General features: G+C 40.9%; 1 protein-coding gene across 1 annotated transcript; it reads left to right on the plus strand.

Moving 5' to 3' along the window:
- The first annotated feature begins 9,253 nt into the window (after nucleotides 1-9,253).
- Nucleotides 9,254-20,582, plus strand: sall1a (spalt-like transcription factor 1a). The gene is made up of 3 exons (XM_058089405.2): nucleotides 9,254-9,996; nucleotides 14,786-18,126; nucleotides 20,094-20,582. The coding sequence occupies exons 1-3, from the start codon at nucleotides 9,924-9,926 to the stop codon at nucleotides 20,532-20,534; spliced, it is 3,855 nt and encodes a 1,284-aa protein (XP_057945388.2). The 5' UTR covers nucleotides 9,254-9,923; the 3' UTR covers nucleotides 20,535-20,582.
- Nucleotides 20,583-21,074: the final 492 nt, after the last annotated feature.

Genomic DNA, 21,074 nt, shown 5'->3' on the forward strand with positions numbered 1-21,074 from the left:
CTTTCATCACCAAAAGTGGTTACAGTTCTCGGACATTTTCATCCCTGCAGTTCATTCTGAACGGGGGTTGTTTTTAACAAGGTGTGATATGTGGAAACTTTTCCAAAAACTCAAAGACAAAAGATGGCAGCTTGAACCAAGTTGCTGTGTAAACGCACCCAAAAGGTGTTCACTGCCCAAAACCAACATGTCTTCTTTGAGCGGTGGACCACCTCTGTCAATATGAACAGCGGCACTCAGTTCACAACCAAACGCGAGCTTTTCTCCCAATTTACATTGTTTGTTTTTCGGTTCCACCGTGAAGTCGATTTGCATTCACGGCTTTGTCGATGCAATACGCTCATGCTTTAGTGTGGAGAACAGATGTGAGGATGGTGTGTGTGTGTTTTTTTTTTCAAAGGGGGGGGTAGAGAACACGGGCATACGAGCAGAGCAGAGCAGGCGGGTGGGCAGGCAGACGGGCATGCGCAGCCGCTGGCGGCCCCCACAGCGTTTGGGCACTCGTACGCTGGTGTTAACAGTTTAGCTCCAGCGCCAGGTAGCCATTGAGCGACACGGGCCAGGGTGGCACATCCTCGGAGATGTTTGTTAGGAGATGTCCCTCCTTTTGTGTATGTTTATACTCGACGGGGGCCACACTTGGCTGTGGAAGAGGGGAGAAGCAAAGGGGGGGAGCTCGAAAACCTGGAAAACAGCCGTCTTGTGAGAGCCAAGACTCTTACTGTGAATATTAAAGAGAGACAGAGGAGGAAAAAGCAGCTATTTGGACAAAGGAGCCCCCCCCCCCCTTAGCATATAACAAGCCCTCCATTCGCCGCACAGCACTCTGGAAAAGTGGGAAGGGCACTGAATGGGAAAGGAAGTCATAAAAAAAAGCAAACTTCTTTGAAAAGAGTTTATGTGTATGCGTGTGTTTGCATGCGGATGACCGGTTGCGTTGCGTACAATGCGAAGGTTTCACGGCGGACGTCTGTTAAGAGGATGCGGAGGCAGTATCTGTTTAACATCACATGTTGATGATGGGAGTGTCAAAAGACAAAATGAGCCGTGTGATGGGAGGATAATTGGCACTTTTGGTGCGTCTGATGCCGGTCTGTCTGCACTAACAAGAGCACTGTTTGGTTTTAACATACACACAATCACAAAAACGGACCAAAGTCACCAATGAAAAGCACGTATCTCTAAATTTTGTGGGATTTCTATTTTTGGAACCCAAAACCCACTGAAAAAAAATCCAAAAATCCAAGATGAAAGATCATTTGTAGACACAACACAACTTTCATCTGTATTTGAAGTACAAGGAGCACTCAATTTATCTACCTCTGCATGCGAAAATATTAAAATATATTAAAATATTGCTAATCGGCTGTCAGTTTGAGACTCGACCGTGTTACGCTGTCATAGAATAGAATATCTTTATTGTCATTGTTATGATACAACGAAACTAAAGTGCAAACCAGACAGTGCATGGTTGATGACCATACATAAAAGCTATAAAAACATATAAGAAGCCTAAATAAACATAAACATAAATAGAACATACAATTAAAAACATACAATTAAAAAAAAATTTAAAAATTTAAAAATTTAAAAATTTAAAAATTTAAAAATTTAAAAATTTAAAATTTTAAAAATTTAAAAATTTAAAAATTTAAAAATTTAAAAATTTAAAAATTTAAAAATTTAAAAATTTAAAAATTAAAATTCTAAAAAAATTTTTAATTTCATGTAAAAATGTAAAAATGTAAAAATGTAAAAATTTAAAAATTTAAAAATTTAAAAATTTAAAAATTTAAAAATTTAAAAATTTAAACATTTAAAAATTTAAAAATTTAAAAATTTAAAAATTTAAAAAAAATTAAAATTGCATGATTGCAACCCACGTGCATGCGTGGGTTTTCTCCCACATTCCAAAAACATGCTAGGTTAATTAGCCACATTCCAAAAACATGCTAGGTTAATTAGCGACTGAAGGGCTTGAATAGTGTTAAAAACTGGAAATTCACTTATTACGGTCGGGCCTGGAACCAATTAATCCAAATATACTGTATACTAGGCTGCACAGTCTTTTTTTTTTTTAGTTGGGAACTGAAATTTTCTTGAAACTTGAAATTGTCCATGAATGTGAGTGTGAATGGTTGTTTGTCTATATGTGCCCTGTGATTGGCTGGCCACCAGTCCAGGGTGTACACCGCCTCTCGCCCCAAGACAGCTGGGATAGGCTCCAGCACCCCCACTACCCCTGGTAGAAAATGAATGAATGAATGCATTCTTTGTGAACTGAGTTCAAATAAAAGCCGCTGACTTCAACGCAAAGGCTAACTTTTACCGACTGTCTCCGCAAGAATGCTATGAATAAGACGAGACGTAGACAAGGGGGGTAAAAAGTGAGAAGGACAAGGCAATGAGGTGGCGTGAGGTGACTTTATTGACTTCAGCCCCCCTCAGGTGGTCTTTTCGCCAGTCATCAGGGACATGGCTTCTCTGATGTCGCTCGTCTGACATGACCTGTACAAGTGGGCTAAATAAAGACTGACAACACCCCCCCCCCCCAACCTCCCGCCGCCTTACAAGCACCCCCCCTCCCCCGAGCAGACTTCAGTCATTACAATGCATCTCACTTGCTCTCCGAAGTGTTTTCTTGACTTTTTTCATAGACATTTTTATCTCCCCCTTCCTAGATTTTATACGGTGCGGTCACCTAAATAACACACTTTACCAAAACACACACACTCACGCAGAGGCTCCATCTCGCTCCTGTGTGGCCGCCGTGGACGTGAGGAACACACGTGCGAGGACCTCACACTGAGTCAGAAATGTGTATGTGTGTGTGTGTGCTAGTTTTTAAAGAGCAATTAGAAACGGCGTCACATTTTGCTGCTCTGTTTGTCTTAAAATAAGAGGATTTTAGAAGGGGAAAAAAAAAGAGAACGCAAATGACGAGCTCTTTTTAGTGCTGCATGGTACCCAGTGGGCTCCACGTGGCTGGTTCTATGGTTATCATCACACTTTTACAATGTGTCATTATCTTTAGTCCACTTCTGTGGTTGATTTGATTTGAACTTCATATTTTGCTTACCTTTTCTTTTTGTTAGGAACCGGAGGCACAGATTAGTCTAATCAGTATCGTGTGACGTGTTCCTCCAATATTTTTAAGGTGATGAACTTTGTTATCAGAACTTTATTGTAATGGTAATGCTTTTATTTCATTTGAACATGCATCAGATTACAATTGAGTGCATTATACATAATCAACCAAAAGGAGTAGGAAGAAGCAAAGCTTATGAAATCCTACCCCCCCATCTGGTACTTTTACAATCAGTAACTGTTACATTTGTTCACTTCCTGCCTGTCTTGCCTTTGTAATATAATTTATTTTTATTTTTATTTTTATTTTTATTTTTATTTTTATTTTTATTTTTATTTTTATTTTTATTTTTATTTTTATTTTTATTTTTATTTTTATTTTTATTTTTATTTTTATTTTTATTTTTATTTTTATTTTTATTTTTTGTCACGTACCGAAGTACGAGGTGATATGACCATCCAATGACATAATGGGTACCATAGTAGTAACTGTACATTTGTTCACTTCCTGCTTTCCTAATATAGTTTAAGTTTTTTAACTTTATTTTTTAATTTTAACTTTATTTTTTAATTTTAATTTTAATTTTAATTTTCCACACAGAGATGGCCTAGGGTGGAATTGAACCCTGGTCTCCTAGCTGTGAGGTCTGCATGCTAACCACTCGCCCGCCGTGCAGCCCGTATGACAACATAATAATAATAATAAAATACTTTTATACCATTTTGACCTGAAAACAGACATGTTTTCCCTAAATCTGTGTGGCAACACATTGAGTGTGTGTGTGTGGGGGGGGGGGGGGGGTTGAGACACACACACACACCTCGCTCTCTCTGAAGTGTGTCCCGTGTGTTTGTATGTGGCTGTGACCTGTAGCACCTCCGCGACACCTCTGAACTTGTTTCCCCCCCCTCAAACAAGCTGCACTGAAAGACTTGGGGGGTGGGGGTCGAGAGTGGGGGGGTTGTGCAGCTGAGATCATGTAACAACAAACAGGGGCCATTGATATCAGGTGATGCTGCAGGAAGTTGTCAAGGGGCACAATGGGGGGGGGGTCCTGGGGGGGGAGGATAATAGGGTAGCGAGTGCTCAAGGACAATAGAGAGGGTTTGATGTCTTAATTAATGGAGGCTATTCTCTTCTACTGCTGCAGGTAAGTGAATTTTAATGCAGGTCGTTTTTCAGCGCGTGTCTTCACCTGTAGGACAAATTAATTAATAAACACAAGTGCTTTAGAAACTGTTGATTTCATAATGGGACGGAGTAAGTGAATGATATCATGGGGGGGGGGGGGGGTGAAAAATGCTTGCTGTATTTTCTCAAAGTCCCGTACCAGGAGGGCCCAGATTACAACAATCCCTTTAATCAAGATCCTAATCCTCGTGCAGGACGCCGTGACTCTGCTTCATATTTGCAGTCAGAAGGATGTGCTATTAGCATGACTGCTTATTTTTCACTGTAAGCTGCACTAAAACAACAACAACAACAACATAAGATGTGTTGGGCTGACACAATCTGTTGGCTCAGTTGTTTGTACATCCATGTACACACAGTTTAACATTTTGATTTTGAGTTGATGTTTGCTAAATACGAGTCTTGAACCAGTCATGATGTGCTATATATATCACTATATTGACACTTACTATGGTGCACATTATGGCATTGGATGGTCATATCACCACGTACTTCGGTACGTGACAAAAATAAAATAATAAATAAATAAATAAAACATTTTTTAAAAAATACAAAAAAATTTAAAAGCCTGTCGTTTTGTTTTTTGTTTTTTTTTGCAAATCGGTACATGACAAAAAAATAAAAATTAAAAAACAAAACACACAAAAAAAACTACTATGGTACCCATTATGTCATTGTATGGTCATATCACCTCGTACTTTGGTACGTGACAAAAAAAATTAAATAAATAAATAACAAACATTAAACAAAAAAATGTAAAGCCTGTGGTTTGGTTTTTTTTGGCAAATTGGTATGTGACAAAAAAGATTTAAAAATTACATTAAAAAAACAAAACAAACAAAAAAAATACTATGGTACCCATTATGTCATTGTACGGTCATATTACCTCGTACTTTGGTACGTGACAAAATTAAAATAATAAACAAATAAATAAATAAATAAAACATTTAAAACAACTTAAAAATCTGTCATTTGTTTTTTTTTTTTTTTTGCAAATCGGTATGTGACAAAAAATAAAAAAAATAAAAAACAAAACAAACAAAAAAACCTACTATGGTACCCATTATGTCATTGTATGGTCATATTACCTCGTACTTCGGTATGTGACCAAAATAAAATACAAAATTAATTAATTAATTAATTAATTAATTTAAAAAATGTAAAAGCCTGTCGTTTGTTTTTGTTTTGTTTTTTTGCAAATCGGTACGTGACAAAAAATAAATATTAAAAACAATTAAAAAACAAAACAAACAAACTACTATGGTACCCATTATGTCATTGTATGGTCATATCAAACTTAAATTATATTAGGAAAGCAAGAAGTGAACAAATGTAACAGTTACTGATTATAAAAGTACCAGATGGAGGGGTAGGATTTAATAAGCTTTGCTTCTTCCTACTCCTTTTGGACATGTGGAACTGTGAACTGATTATGGGATGCACTCAGTTGTAATCTGATGCATGTTCAAATGAAATAAAACCATTACCATTACATTTTCATAAATATGCAATGGCTATTTTCCATCCCTGGGGGGCAGGTTGATGTTAAATACAATAACGATAATGTTATTTAAAAAAACAAAGTAATTAAACAGATGTGCGCTTAACAACATTATAAGTTTGGGGGGACATAAAGTGCTACCCCATGTAAAAAAAAAATCTAACTAGATTATTTGGTAATTTTTCCAAGTGAGGTATGAACTAAAATAGAAACACGTTCAAAGACGTTTTGATATGTGGTGTCAGTTATGTTACACTTATGAGAAGGAAGTACTGTACAGAAACTGGAAGTAAAAAAGGAAACCGATGCTAACAAATGCGAGTCTATATAAGTCTTATTAATGTTTACTTTGTTTATGTTTACTATTTTGGATAATACGAGTGTAAATGTGACTATAGGGTTGTTATATCATGTATTGAGGTCTCTAATAATGTTAAAAAAAAACGTACTTAGAAGTTTGTAAACAGGTTTTATATGCTATAATTATGAAAATATTCCATGTACAAATAAGTAATCTGATTTAGCGGAAGTTCACAGTCAAGTGTGGAACCAATTAAGCACAATAAATCAAGTGTAACTGTATTTGGTTATGTAATTCATATTCATTTGTCGTATTTTTGATATACTGAGCATACCCACGACCCTCGTGAGGAAAATGGATGGATGCACTTTCTTCCTTCTTTCCTCCTTCTATCATCATCTGAGGTTTTCAAACTTGTGTTTTGCTGTGTTTTTTCCGTTTCACGTAAATATCCCTTTTTTTTTCTTTAAGGAAAAACATCCCCCCACTCTGCAGGGCTGCAAATCACCTTGTTTACAATCTCACACCAACACTCACATCAATTAACTGCACATTGATTTTCCCTGCCTGGGACATTACAATATTGCAGAACACCACCCCCACCCACTTCTCTTAGCCCCCCCCCTCCCTCACCCCGTCCCCTTTTTATTCCCACACAGTAAGTTTGCTCATCATTGCACCAATTAATGCTCATGTGTGCACACCAATAATAACACAGCACAAAATTCAAATGATTTCATTGATAAAAGATGGATCTTCAAACCTATACCCCCCCCCTTCTCTCTCTCTCTCTCTCTCTCTCTCTCTCGCTCCCCTCTTTGAGGCATGAATAAATAAAGAGTCAAGTCTCGTCGCAGCTAAAAAAGATAGCTGACAAAGCCGGGAGGATAGATCCATCTCGCCCCGCAGCTGCTCTTTAAAAATTCAGTGCAAAATAATGGCAGCGGCCATCGGAACGTTATTATCGTCATTTCTCAACATCACGCAGCACGGCAGACTGAGAGAGGGCTCCGTTTGTCTTCTTTCACACCCCCATGCATCTAAAAAAAAAAAATCCTATGTATGGGTTAGCCCTTAAAGCATACACACTGAAGGATGTGAGGGTCACTTTGAAAATGATTCACGTTTTTGTTGATTAAACACACTTAAATCAAGTCCATGGAAGCAACATGGCTGTTTATTTACATTCATTGTGTTTTATTCTAAACCTCCATTTAATTTATGTTTATTTTTTTAGAATATGCTACAAAAATCCTCCCCAAAATAGTCTCCGACCCGGACTTTGGATACCCTTCTCTTAGAACATTAATTCCACCCACTAAGAGATTGTAGTAGTTTATGAATTAGATATTTAAATTATATCTTTAATTGATTACAATGCGCATATTCATTATAATATAAATATTGTAAATACATAACATTACAATCATAACAATATATACAATATACCACCACAGTGCATATGTTTTCAATGCCAGGCTAATGTTCCACTACAAACAAGCCGTGTGTAAATATTGAGTATACACTACAGATACCCGACAATTATCGGCCCGATATCAACATAAAAATATGACATGGGTTGATATCAGTATCGGTTTTCTCGATTATGAAAACCAATATTTTCAAAATGCTGTAAACAACACATGTCTTCATTCAGATAAATCATGTTTCACATATCGGTATCAGCTGATTTCGGTATCGGACAGGCCGATAATGATAATGGCGAGACAGATTGATGAATAAAAATAATTAAAATCATGGTTTATTTGTAAGAAGTTCATAGTTTTATCATTTTGGATTTAAGTTTAATGATTGGTGTAAAAAAATCACGATAATTTTTTTTGCTGGATGATAATTGTCAAAAAAAAATTTCAGACGAAATTTTTTATGTTAATTAATTCAATACCAAAGACATAGTTAGATGTTTTTACAAACCCCAACAACGTACATTTTAACACACACGTGCACATTCATGCACACTCATAGTTCACGGGGTTATATTTGTGCATAAATTGTTATTTTGATGTAAAACAACCCCTTTTTGTGTTGTTTGTGTTGTAGTGAAGCAAAAAACATTTTTGTCACCAAGTGAAAGTTATGCTTGAAATTTATATTTTTCACAAAAAGTTGTTTTTCTTTCTTCCTTTTTTTTTAGTTGGGAACTGATATTTTCCTGAAACTTACCTATGTTCTACTGCTGAACTGACGGGAGTCCAAACTTTCTTTTTGTAGGTTCCATGTTTATATTGCCTTAGTATTCTTTCTTTCTGCTTTTTCCTGATTTCGGAGTCGCCACAGCCGATCATTTTGATCCGCATCCTGATTTTGACTTGATCACTTTATATTCCGGATGCCCTAGTGGAGATTCGGATCAGCCAAAATCGGCTAAAGTATCAACAATACTTCCCCCCACCCCCCTAGTATGCATACGTATCATGTCATGTGTTTCAACATAAGGGATATTTTCCGGAAAATAACAGAATTTCAACAACAAACCACGATCCAAGGAAAATTCTCCGACCCCGGAAGGGGGCGACTGCCCACTACCCCCTACGCACTGCCAATACACTGCACCATTGTTCTGGTAGATTGCTGTCACTCAAGCATGGCTATTGTGTTGCTAAATGTTCATATACTGCATTACCCAGAAGGCTTAGCACTGCAGTGTTGATGGAGATGGGGGGGGGGGGTTCTGTTACATAGTGAAATAATAATTTTGTTAATAGTTTAAATTGTTTAGATTTTGTTAAATTGTTCACAAAATAGTGTGTTGTTACACTTAAAATCTTTGAATGTGCTTTGCTCTGATTATAATCATGATCAACAACTTTAAAGTAAATATCCCCAAATTATTAATTAATTATCAACAAATATTGATACCAAAATTGGCAGTATCGCAGTGAGTTTCAGCACAAAAGGTTACACAGAAACTAGCCAGCTCAAAAAAAAAGGTTGAGGAGCAAAGCTTTTTATGTACTTTATGTTCATACTGTGGAGTAAAAAAAAATGTTTGTTCGAGAGAACAGGAGAGGAGAGAGAGCACAAGTGGGAGGAGACGTAGGCGTGTCCCAGCCCTGTGACTGAGCAGCTCTCCAGCCAATCGCGTAGCGCGTGGGCGGAGCTGAGCGGGTTGTCCCACTGCCGCACTGGGCCCTCTGGAAAAGTTTGTTTATTCGCTGTGTGCGGCGTGCGATGGCAACGTGTTCCCGTCTTAAAAGCACCTTTAAACTACCACAAAACTAATCCGGACGGAAGCGAAGCCGTGGATTTTTGCAGTTAGAGGAGGACAACAATCGCCACCGTCATCGAAAAGGTGCCACTTTTGTACGGACTACAAAATCTTATCAAGAGGAGAAAGTTCGGGCAACATTTAAAAAAAAAAACCGAGTGAGCTTCTTCATATGAACTTGACAAGCCTCCGTAGAAGAGACAGGAGTTTGGGAAGCTCCACCAAAGGAGTCATTTTTTTGAGGTGGGAGGCTTGAAGACCCCCCCTCCCTTTTCTCCGTCTCTTCTTCTCCAGCAAAAGCAAATCAGGAGCTAATTGATTAAAGAGGCTTCATTTGAATAGGAGGGGGGCTGGCGAGGTGCCAATCGCCTTTCAAAGAAGCCCCCCCTCCCTCTTCTCCCATCTTCATCCTCCTCCATCATCACCCCTCCCTCCCTGTATGATTAATCGCAAGGCATTATTGATAATCATAACGTGGCACATGCGCGTTGGATGGGTTCGATGTGCGTAAAAATTTGAGGCCCCCCACTCATTTTTTTTTTTTGGTTTACTTGCTTCCTCCTCTTCCTCTTCTTCTTCTTCTTCTTCCTCGCTCGCCCATGTGCCAGCCAGCATGTCGCGGAGGAAACAAGCCAAGCCGCAACACTTCCAGTCCGACCCTCAGCTGCCCGGAGCCGGCCACAATGGTGAGTCCCACTCCCTCCAGCTTCCACCTATCACCTTCCACAAATACTTCATTTTCAGACCAAATATTGCGTTTTTTATTTTAAATAAATTTCAAAAATCTACTCTACCACTCCGTTTCATCCAAACCGCCACAAACTTTACTGTATAATTATAATAATAATTGAAATTTCTATTATTTTTCCGCATTCTAAGAACTTCATTAGACTCAATTGTAAAGAATTTAAATTGACTGATACATTTAACTCGTCTGTTTTAAAAACTTGACTAACTTTTAACACACACTTTTACCTCGGACCACCCTGCCCGTACTATAAAGGGCCAAAAGTGTGCAAACCTCCTTTTATACGCTTCATTTATACACTTACAAACCTTACATTTCTGCGAGTCAATTAAAAAGATGCGTAATTTTACACGAAACGAAGTGAGCACATCAACGAAACAAGACTTTTACGCGATGTTGTTCATCATATATGATAAAAGTATTACTCATAGTGAGTCACACGCTCGGGTGTAAAATACATTGGGGCCTGACTCGACAAAAACGGGGGGAAAGAAAATAAAATTACATAGTACCGGCCTTAAGTGAAATAACTACAAATAATGAATAACGTAGTGTCGAATGTAGTATTACTGGCTTTAAGTGTGACATAAATCATTCGCGAAATGGGGAAAGTAATTAAGTTTCATTCACAAAGGAGATTTCCGTTCGAATTCATTGCAATGTGATAGGAACGTAAATTAAAAAGTGTTGTTTCAAGTAAAGCGATAAAGCAGTTGCACAACCAGCGAAGTTGATTGCTAACCGACTATTATTATTATTATTTTATTAGATTGTCATTGTATAGCTCATTAAAATAACATTTAAATTGTAAATATGTCCATTAAAAGTAGACGTTCTAAGTAATATAGCTTTATGTAGCTTTTTTTGTGGCTTTATGCTAACGTAGCTTTACTTTAAATGCAATGATAACATGAAGGTGATTGAAACTAAATTACTTTTATTTTCTATGGGAATAATTAAACAAAAATGAACTTTTATAATTATTTGTGTTGCTGTCGGATGTACTTTTTATGTAATCATATCAAAGTTGAGTAATATGTCCTGTATTTAAAAAATTGTGCAGTTTATTCGTGAGCTAAAATAGTGTTTTGTGTGTCTGTGTGCGCTTATGCCTGTGATGATTGTGTTGAGCTGTTTTAACCTTTGCCAGTGCCCCCCTTGTGCGTGTGTGTGGGGGGGCTGACCAGGGTTCAGGGCCCAGTGAGATCCACTTGTGCTCGCCATTGACCCGCCTGGTCATCTCTGCATGCGGCCCGAGCGAGGCCTTGACACTTGTTTTTTATCCCTTGTATGAAGTGAATGAATGAGTGAGGCCCTTATCAATATTTAGGCCCTATCAGAGTGGGCCCCCTGGGGGGGAAATTGGCAAGGGCAGCCCCCACTCTGCTTTTTTGGTGCAAACAGAGAGTGTTTGTCATTTGCTTGGGGTGTAGCCCTACTACCCCCCCACCCCAAATCCACCCCCCCCCACCTCCTTGGAAAAGCTTTAAGCATGTACATTATGTTAGCAGACCACAGCTTGCTTAGTGTCATCCTGGCCCGGACCATGGTGGTTTTGACCGGATCCCCCTTTATCTGGTGTGGTGTGGGGCGTTTTGTGGACCCCGTCCCTACCAAAAAAACACAACGTAGGACCTTTTTTAAAAAAAATTATCTTCACTTTAGTCCATGTTTTTGCATCTTCTGTGTTCTTTTTCCGCTGCTTTTTCTCCACCACGCCATCCTGACACTGCAGCTTGGCTTGATCTTAATTTTAATTCTTAACTTAATCCCTGCTATTTTGGGAATTAAGCCTAATGCTAGCATCTGTGCTATTCCGCCGTGCCTGTCGATGTGAAACTTCCATTTGTTTAAATAAAGTTAAATACGTGCACACACACACACACGCACGCTAGGACAGGAAAGGGGAAAATGGGTCAAAATGTGAAGCTTTAAAAAGTGAACAAGGAGGTTCATTTTTATTTATTAATGTTTCATTTTTGCAAGAGCCTTAAAAAGAAGTTTATTTATTAAAATGTTGACATTTTGTGACCTTTTTAATGCAAGAAAACAACAGATAGATACCTTGAATTCCACATTTTTATTTATATACTTTATCAACTTTCTTGTTTTGTGCATTTTGTGTCCTTTTTTTAAGAAAGAAAACTTTGAATTCATAGATGTTGACACAAATTACATGTTTCTTGTTTTGCTTTATAATTCTTACTTACAAAAAAAGTAGTAATCATAAAAATGTAGAATATACGTGCCTTTTAAAATAATGAAATACATTTATTGATTTATTTATTTGAACTCTTGTGTATAAATGTGCTTTGATGTTTTACATGATTTAAAAAATATATATGTATAATGAAATATTGACATTATTTTACTGGAAATAAATATGGAGTCATTTGATTTATTAAACATTTCCTTGATTTCAAGTACTAAAAAAGATGCATTTATTTAATTAATTAATTGAAGCACATTACAGCTTTTCCCCTATTTTCATTGTTAGCGGACACACACACACACACACACACACATTTTCTTTCCTTCTTGAAATTTCTCGCCCTTTTCATAATTTCATCCTTGTATATTTTGGACATTTCTCCCTAAAATGAACTGTCAGTGTTGTGTGTGTTTATTTTTTTAGTATGAAAAGTTATATGTTTGCATAGTTGGCAAGTGTGGTGGTGGGGGGGTAGTCGAAGTGGAAGGGGGGGGGGGTTACTGTCATGGCAACTTTGCTGTCTGACGTCTCGGTGCAGAGAAACACTGAAGGGGAAGATAATCCTTGAATTAAACAGAATCTGCTTTGGAAGTGAAGTGAGAGAGGGGGGGGTGGCTGCGGCCTAGGGATGAGCTCGGGCCCGGGTCATGCAGCGCCAAGCCGGGTGGACCATTCCACCCAGTCCCCCTGTCCCCGCCGCTCCCATGCTGCGTGAACAATGGGGAGGCATCCTGTCTCTCTCTGTGGGGCAGGGCTGCACTTCTGCAAGGGTTTCATTTGCAAATGAATTCTTGGCCCTGATGAAAGTGTTGAGAATGGGGCAAAGGAGAGGAGGGGTCCGGCGGTTGGGGTGGGGTGGGGGGGCAGTCACAATGAAAGGGATTCATAGAAAAATGCAATTTGTAAATCAACTTGTATGTTAAACAGAGAGATTTAAGAAGGACAAAAGAGGGCGAAGAATAAGAAAAGTCTGCAGCGCCTCCAGGGAGGATCTTAGTTTTGTGCTGTTTATTAAAATGCGGCAAATTTAACATCTGAAAGGTCCTCATTAGCTTTGCGAGCTTCTGAAACCACTTTTTTTTTGCAAGTTTGTCCTGTTTTCCGACCTGTTTTTAATATCCAACAATGTCAAACTTCTTTTCACATAGCAGAACTGTGTAACCATATCAATCAGGGGTGTCAAAAGGGCGGCACGGGAGTCATTTTCAACCCACATGTCATTTTTTTTAATTGTCTCGTGGCATATGTAAGTAATATTTGAGATTTAAAATAACTATAATAAAATAACTAATATATGTTGAACTACATTTTAGCGTATTTAATAAAGTTTACATTAGTAAAAGGTTCATACACACTTAATATAAAGATATAAGAATGCCCTTATAAGTCAAAGTAACAAGTGTACCATTTAGATTAAAAGTGGGGTTGATTATCTTGTTATGATATTGAGCACCTCGATTGCTTACGGTACATTTTAGTACATTTTATTCAGTCGAAATTGATAAAACACACATTAAGCAAGAACGATAAAGGTATTATTTATTATTTAAAACGTGAAACACATTAGTAGGATAAAATAAGTACAGTTTCTCTCGACTTATTTGTTGAATTATTATTATAAACTCTTGTGAAACATGTCAGAAATGTATAATTCCCAGTCGTTTGCAGGTCACGTCAAATTTTGTATCTGGCCCCCGGGCCTTGAGTTTGACACCTATGTTGTACACGTTTCATTCTTAATCATTCATGTGACAAACACACACACACACACACACACACACACACATAAAGAACACGTGTCTCGTGGTTTCTCTGCATTTTTACCGGTCAACGTAATTCAATCACCCCCCCCCCCCCTCTCTCTCTCTCTCTTCTTCTAGACTATTTTAATATAATTAACGTGTTGTCCTGTTTTGGCTCGAACCGCGGCGAACTCGTCTCTCGTCTCGTTCAAGGCGCCACAAATGAGTTTTAGCGCCGTCGTCCAACATGACCGGGTTGAAAATGAGCAAAGGTGACAGCAAATTGAAAGTCTAATAAGTCCTTCAAATGCTTGATTTGCGCCCGAGTGGACAAGCGGACTTTGAACGTAAAGGAAATCGATGGCCTTCTATGAAATTTCATTAAAGAGCCCCCCCCCCCTTCTCTCTCTCACACACACACACACACACACACACATAAACGCAGTCCTTCTATATTTTGATGGATTATCTGAAGAAAATGATGAGCTCTGCTTTGGCTGATGTACATCTTCAAAGATCACTTTTTAAGCGATATTTGAGTAGTTTTCATTGATTTTGTTTCCCCTCTTATCTGTTTCCGAGGCACTGAATCAGGCTCCTCTCTCAGCTTATTGTTGCCTTTCGATCCTTGCCTTTTTTTTTTTTGTGAGCACATCAAGGGGATAAGTGTAAAACTGATTAAGTTAAGATTAGCAACAATGGAATTTTAGGAGATAAAGCTGCCTCATCACTAATCCTCTGTTTCCTTTTTTTTTTTTTTTTTTTTCTTGCAGGGGACAACACAGAACTTTGCTCCGAGGACCCCCCCTGCAAGGAGTCCGACGCCCATGTCTGCAGCAGATGTTGCGCCGAGTTCTTTGAAGTATCAGACCTGGAGGAGCACCAGAAGAATTGCACTAAGAATCAGTTAGTTCTGATCGTGAATGAAAATCCGGCTTCCCCCGCCGGAACATTCTCGCCGGGGTCTCCTCCTCATAACGCCGATGACCAGATGAATGACGCAGCTAATAACACTGATCAAACGGAGTGCGGTGACCTTCTAGAGCCCGGCGCTATGGAAAAAGAGGAATCCATGGATGTGGATGTTTCCGGAATGAGCAGCGGTCACGAAGAGGAAAGCAGCCAAACGGAGAGCGGCAGCCCCGGCAACACAATGAGCGGCCTCAGCGGTCGCGCCACCTCCGGTCCCGCAGTCGGTACTTCGGCTATTTCTGCTCCTCTTCCTCAACTCACAAACCTTGCCGAGCTGGGGAACTTCTCCATGATCAACAGTAATGTCATTATTGAAAACCTGCAGAGCACCAAAGTGGCTGTGGCTCAGTTCTCCCAAGAGGCACGCACCTCCGGGGGGCCCAGGGTGGCGGTGCCCGCCCTCATGGAGCAGCTCCTAGCCCTGCAGCAGCAGCAGATCCACCAGTTACAGCTCATAGAGCAGATCCGTCACCAGATATTACGCTTGGCTTCCCAATCCCCAGAAATGCAGGTGCCCCCGACCTCGGCTCCAGGCACAATGGGGCCCACCGCCAGCCCGCTGGCCACCCTCAGCTCCCATCTCTCCCAACAGCTGGCTGCAGCCGCAGGCCTTGCGCAGAACCTGGCGAGTCAGTCGGCCAGCATTAGCAGCCTAAAGCAGCTCGCCGCTGCGGCACAGCTACCTCAGTCCAACCAGAGCAGCAGTGAGACATCTCAGAGCATTAGCACCCTGGGGCCATCAACCGTCAATGCCCAGCCCCCTGAGAAGAGACCCGGTCACATGACTAACTCCACTCTAGCAAAGTCATCCACGCCAGCTTTCGCGATTGGTAGCTTGTTAAGCTCGGCGGTGAATCCCCTTCTACCTCAGCCCCCGCCCGGAAACCCCATGTTCTCCAGCTCGCTGCCAAGCGTCGGCACCACCGTGGAGGACCTGAACTCGTTAGCATCTCTGGCGCAGCAGAGGAAAAGCAAGCCGCCCAACGTGGCGTCATTCGAAAGCAAGAGCAGCTCGGAAGAAGCTTTCTTCAAGCATAAGTGCAGGTTCTGCGGCAAAGTGTTTGGTAGCGACAGTGCCTTGCAAATCCACCTGCGCTCTCACACCGGCGAGAGACCGTACAAGTGTAACATCTGCGGGAACCGCTTCTCCACTCGCGGTAACCTGAAGGTACACTTCCAGCGTCATAAAGAAAAATACCCGCACATCCAGATGAACCCTTACCCTGTTCCGGAGCATTTAGACAACATCCCGACCAGCACCGGCATTCCCTACGGCATGTCCATGCCACCCGAGAAGCCGGTCACCAGCTGGCTGGATAGCAAACCGGTTTTGCCGACTCTGACTTCCTCTGTTGGGATGCTGCTGCCGCCAACCATGCCCAGCGTACCCCATTTCATCAAAAAGGAAGATCACTCAATAGCCATAACTAACCTTCATGTTCCGACTACAAAAGGTGACTCGGGTTCTTCTGAGCCTCTAGCTAAAAACAACGGAGCATCCGAAGAGGGCGAAGGTGCAACTCTGCCTACCTCAAATGGGAAAACCGACGAAGGCAGCCATTCCACGGGTTTCGTGACGAGTGTGACCTCGGTCTCGGAGAGCACCGCAGAGTACACAACGTCCAACAGCCCACCCATGATGACCAACCCACTTATGCCTTTGATGTCCGAATTCAAGGCAAAATTCCCCTTTGGGGGCATTTTGGATCCCCTACAGGGGTCCGAGACCTCCAAGTTGCAGCAGCTCGTAGAGAACATCGACAGGAAGGTGACGGACCCCAACGAATGCGTCATCTGCCATCGGGTGCTGAGCTGTCAGAGTGCGCTGAAGATGCACTATCGAACCCACACGGGGGAGAGACCATTTAAATGTAAAATCTGCGGCAGGGCCTTTACCACTAAGGGAAACCTAAAGACCCACTACAGCGTCCATCGGGCCATGCCCCCCCTGCGAGTCCAGCACTCATGCCCTATTTGTCAAAAGAAGTTCACAAATGCTGTAGTCCTTCAGCAGCATATCCGCATGCACATGGGCGGACAGATCCCGAACAACCCCTTGCCGGACAATTACCCGGAATCCATGGTGTCGGATACAGGCTCATTTGATGAGCGAAACTTTGATGATCTTGACAACTTTTCTGATGACAACATGGAAGGCATGGAGGAGGGGCCGGATAGCAGCGTTCCAGACACACCCAAGTCGGTGGACGCTTCCCAAGACAGCCTGTGTAACTCCCCGGTCGCTTTGGACATGCAGGAAGTACAAGAAAATGTCCACGGGAATGACATGGAGGAGCTGCGAGTCGGCCAAATCAAGGCTAATGGCTTAGCGGAAGGGGATTGCCTCACCAATGACTCCTCGTCTCTTGGAGGGGATGTTGAAAGCCAAAGCGCTGGAAGCCCAGCTGTGTCCGAATCTACCTCCTCCGTGCAGGCGCCGTCCCCCACTAGCATGCAGCCGCTGCCTCGCAAATCCCCCAGCCTGGAAGAAAGGCATCAGAGGGCACTGGAGCACGGCAGCGTCTTACACCCTCACCCTTCCAACATCGGAGCCCTAGACCTGACATCCGTGAATCCATCAAAGGACCCCTTGGGAATGATATTCCCGTTCCGGGAGCGTAGCACCGCCAAGAACACATCTTGTGACATATGTGGGAAGACCTTTGCATGTCAGAGTGCCTTGGACATTCACTATCGAAGCCATACCAAAGAGCGACCATTCATTTGCACGGCCTGTAACAGGGGGTTCTCCACCAAGGGGAACCTCAAGCAGCACATGCTCACCCACCAGATGCGAGACCTGCCCTCACAGCTCTTCGAACCCTCCAACACCAGCCTGTCCTCCAGTCCCACACCCTCCCTTTTATCCGTGGGATCCCTGGGAAAACCCGAGGTCAACGGCTTCCTGCACGGCCTCCACCCGGAGAGCAAGGACGGCCTGGTCACGTCGTCTGCCTCCACATCCCCGGTGCTGTCGACCGCCCCGCCCCGCCGCACGCCCAAGCAGCACTTTTGCAACACATGCGGAAAGTGCTTCTCCTCATCCAGCGCCCTGCAGATCCACGAGCGGACGCACACCGGCGAGAAGCCCTTCGCCTGCAGCATCTGCGGCCGCGCTTTCACCACCAAAGGAAACCTCAAGGTATGCGCCATGTGATCTTTGTGATGTGAACTTTTCATGCTAATTTTCAACATACTCAAATAGCCTCTTTTACACAGAGATCTCGCACGGTTAGAGCATCCCGTTGGAGACAAAATCAACCCTTTTCACACAGCAATCAAATCATTAGATGCGTGTCAGTATCTGTTCAGACAACACAAGAAAACTTACTAACTCCTTATTTGTAAAATGACAAATACTTCAACTTGCTGATATAGTTCATCTTCAAACAGCTAAAATAATGCATAAGGCTAAAAATAAGCAATTAGCTAAAAATGTCATCCAATACTTTTCTACAAGAGAGGAGAAATATGATCTCAGGGAAGAAGTACATTTGAAACACTTCTATGCTAGGACTACGTTATGCTAGCCATAGCATTTCAGTATGTGGAATCAAACTATGGAATGGATTGAGTAAGGAAATCAAACAATGCACAACGATGAGCCAATTCAAGAAACAATACAAGCAGTTGATGTTTGCTAAATGCAAGGATGAAGAGTCTTGAATTAAAATTAAAATTAAAATTAAAATTAAAATTAAAATTAAAATTAAAATTAAAATTAAAATTAAAATTAAAATTAAAATTAAAATTAAAATTAAAATTAAAATTAAAATTACTAGTTACTTCCTAACTATATTAGGAAAGCAGGAAGTGAACAAATGTACAGTTACTACTATGGTACCCATTATGTCATTGGATGGTTAAAATTAAAATTAAAATTAAAATTAAAATTAAAATTAAAATTAAAATTAAAATTAAAATTAAAATTAAAATTAAAATTAAAATTAAAATTAAAATTAAAATTAAAATTAAAATTAGTTTAAAGTTTTAAAAGTTAAAAAAATATATATTAGGAAAGCAGGAAGTGAACAAATGTACAGTTACTACTATGGTACCCATTATGTCATTGGATGGTTAAAATAAAAATAAAAATAAAAATAAAAATAAAAATAAAAATAAAAATAAAAATAAAAATAAAAATAAAAATAAATTAATTAATTTAAAAATATATAAATAAAAAACTTAAATTATATTAGGAAAGCAGGAAGTGAACAAATGTAACAGTTACTGATTGTAAAAGTACCAGATGGAGGGGTAGGATTTAATAAGCTTTGCTTCTTCCTACTCCTTTTGGACATGTGGAACTGGGAACTGATTATGGGATGCATTCAATTGTAATCTGATGCAAATGAAATAAAACCATTACCATTACCAGGGTAGGAGTATTGAGTGTATGTGTTAAACCTGACACTCCGGGCCCCTCCAGTGAGGAATGCCCTTAAACGCAGGTGGAGTCCTCCCTCTGTTACAGCTTTGATTCTCATTCAAAACAATTCTTTTTTTGGTGACTTCTACACAGAAATATCACACAAAAGTGAGTAAGGAACCAAAATATGGGTTCACAACTTAAACTTTGTTGGGAATTTGGGGACATTTTTAAAACCGCTTGCACCGGCACGTGCGATGCGACGCCACTTCTGATGCCAAAAAGCCGGGACATGAACGCAATTACCGTTATTTCACGACATCACACCAGAAACCGATGCGGCCAATTATCTGTTTCATTGATGCTAATTGAAAAGCATCATTTCTGTATAAAAGGTACCGGTGGAAAAAAGCCGGATGCAGCAATTTTGCGGGATTTCTGTGTGAAAGGGGCTCTCAAAAGGACAAGAAATGCCAGTTGAAGTGAAAGCGGACATTCTAATTTTACACAGAACCCTCAAGTCCAGCGTGAGACGAGCATATTAGGGATGAGATGAAGCGGCGCATAGCGCTCTTCCCAAAATAAGATGTTTACGCCACACGCAGCTAACCGCTTTGCTCCACGCCGGGTGTGAAGCTATTTTAATTTGCGGCTCGGCGTTATTATTATTTTTTCCATTGCATCATCTCATGTGCAGCTCTCAAGTTTGTAAACTAATTTGCATTCCTGCTCCGTGTTAGGTCCACATGGGCACGCACATGTGGAACAGCGCCCCAGCCAGACGGGGCCGCAGGCTCTCCGTGGACGGCCCCATGGCCTTCCTGGGCACCAACCCCGTCAAGTTCCCTGAGATCTTCCAGAAGGATATGTCCTCCAGGGCGGGCAGCGGCGACCCGGCGAGTTTCTGGAACCAATACGCCGCAGCTTTCTCCAACGGCTTGGCGATGAAGACAAATGAGATCTCCGTGATTCAAAACGGAGGCCTGCCGCCCATGTCGGGCGGCGTGGGTAACGGGGGCAGCTCCCCTATCGGCGGCCTGACGGGCAGCTTGGATAAACTGCACAGCGCAGAACCCAATGCCGCTTTAGCCGGCATGGAGAAGATGGCCAACACTGAAAACGGCGCCCACTTCAGGTTCACGCGCTTCATGGAGGACAATAAAGAAATCGTCACTAATTAAAATGACGAGAAAAAACACAGAAATGTGTTTGTTTTTTTTTGTTTTTTTTTTGAAGACAAGTTGCTTCTTTTTGTTTTTTGTACAATGTACATGTTATAGTTTCCAGGAGCTTATTTATTAGTGACTATAACCGTGCTTGAGACGCAGTGGAAGCATTAAAAGTACTAAAAAAAACAAACAAACAAAAGAATGGGTACAGCGCGTGTGTGTGTGTGTGTGTGTGTGTGTGTGTGTGTGTGTGCTTCTTCTTCTTCTAAAGATGTGTAGTACCATGAGGTAGGCATTAAGTTATTTCCTCGTCCTGTAGTAGCTTATAACCCTATGATGTCTTCTATGTGATGATGCATTGTAAAGATGCTGTAAATAATGTACACTGATCTTCTTCCAGATGGTGTGTTCACTTCCCCCTGTTCACTAGACGTGCTCCACTCGCTTACATTTTATTTAAGGACGACAAAACATGGACCGTTTAGTGTTTCTTGATATTTTTTTTTTTCGTTGTTGTTGTTGTTGTTGTTGTTTACTTCCATACTCTCTCCC

This window comes from Doryrhamphus excisus, linkage group LG13 (assembly GCF_037039965.1).
Source record: "Doryrhamphus excisus strain RoL-2023G ecotype Guam linkage group LG13, RoL_Dexc_Guam_v1.1, whole genome shotgun sequence".
Classification (NCBI taxonomy): Eukaryota; Metazoa; Chordata; class Actinopteri; order Syngnathiformes; family Syngnathidae; genus Doryrhamphus; species Doryrhamphus excisus.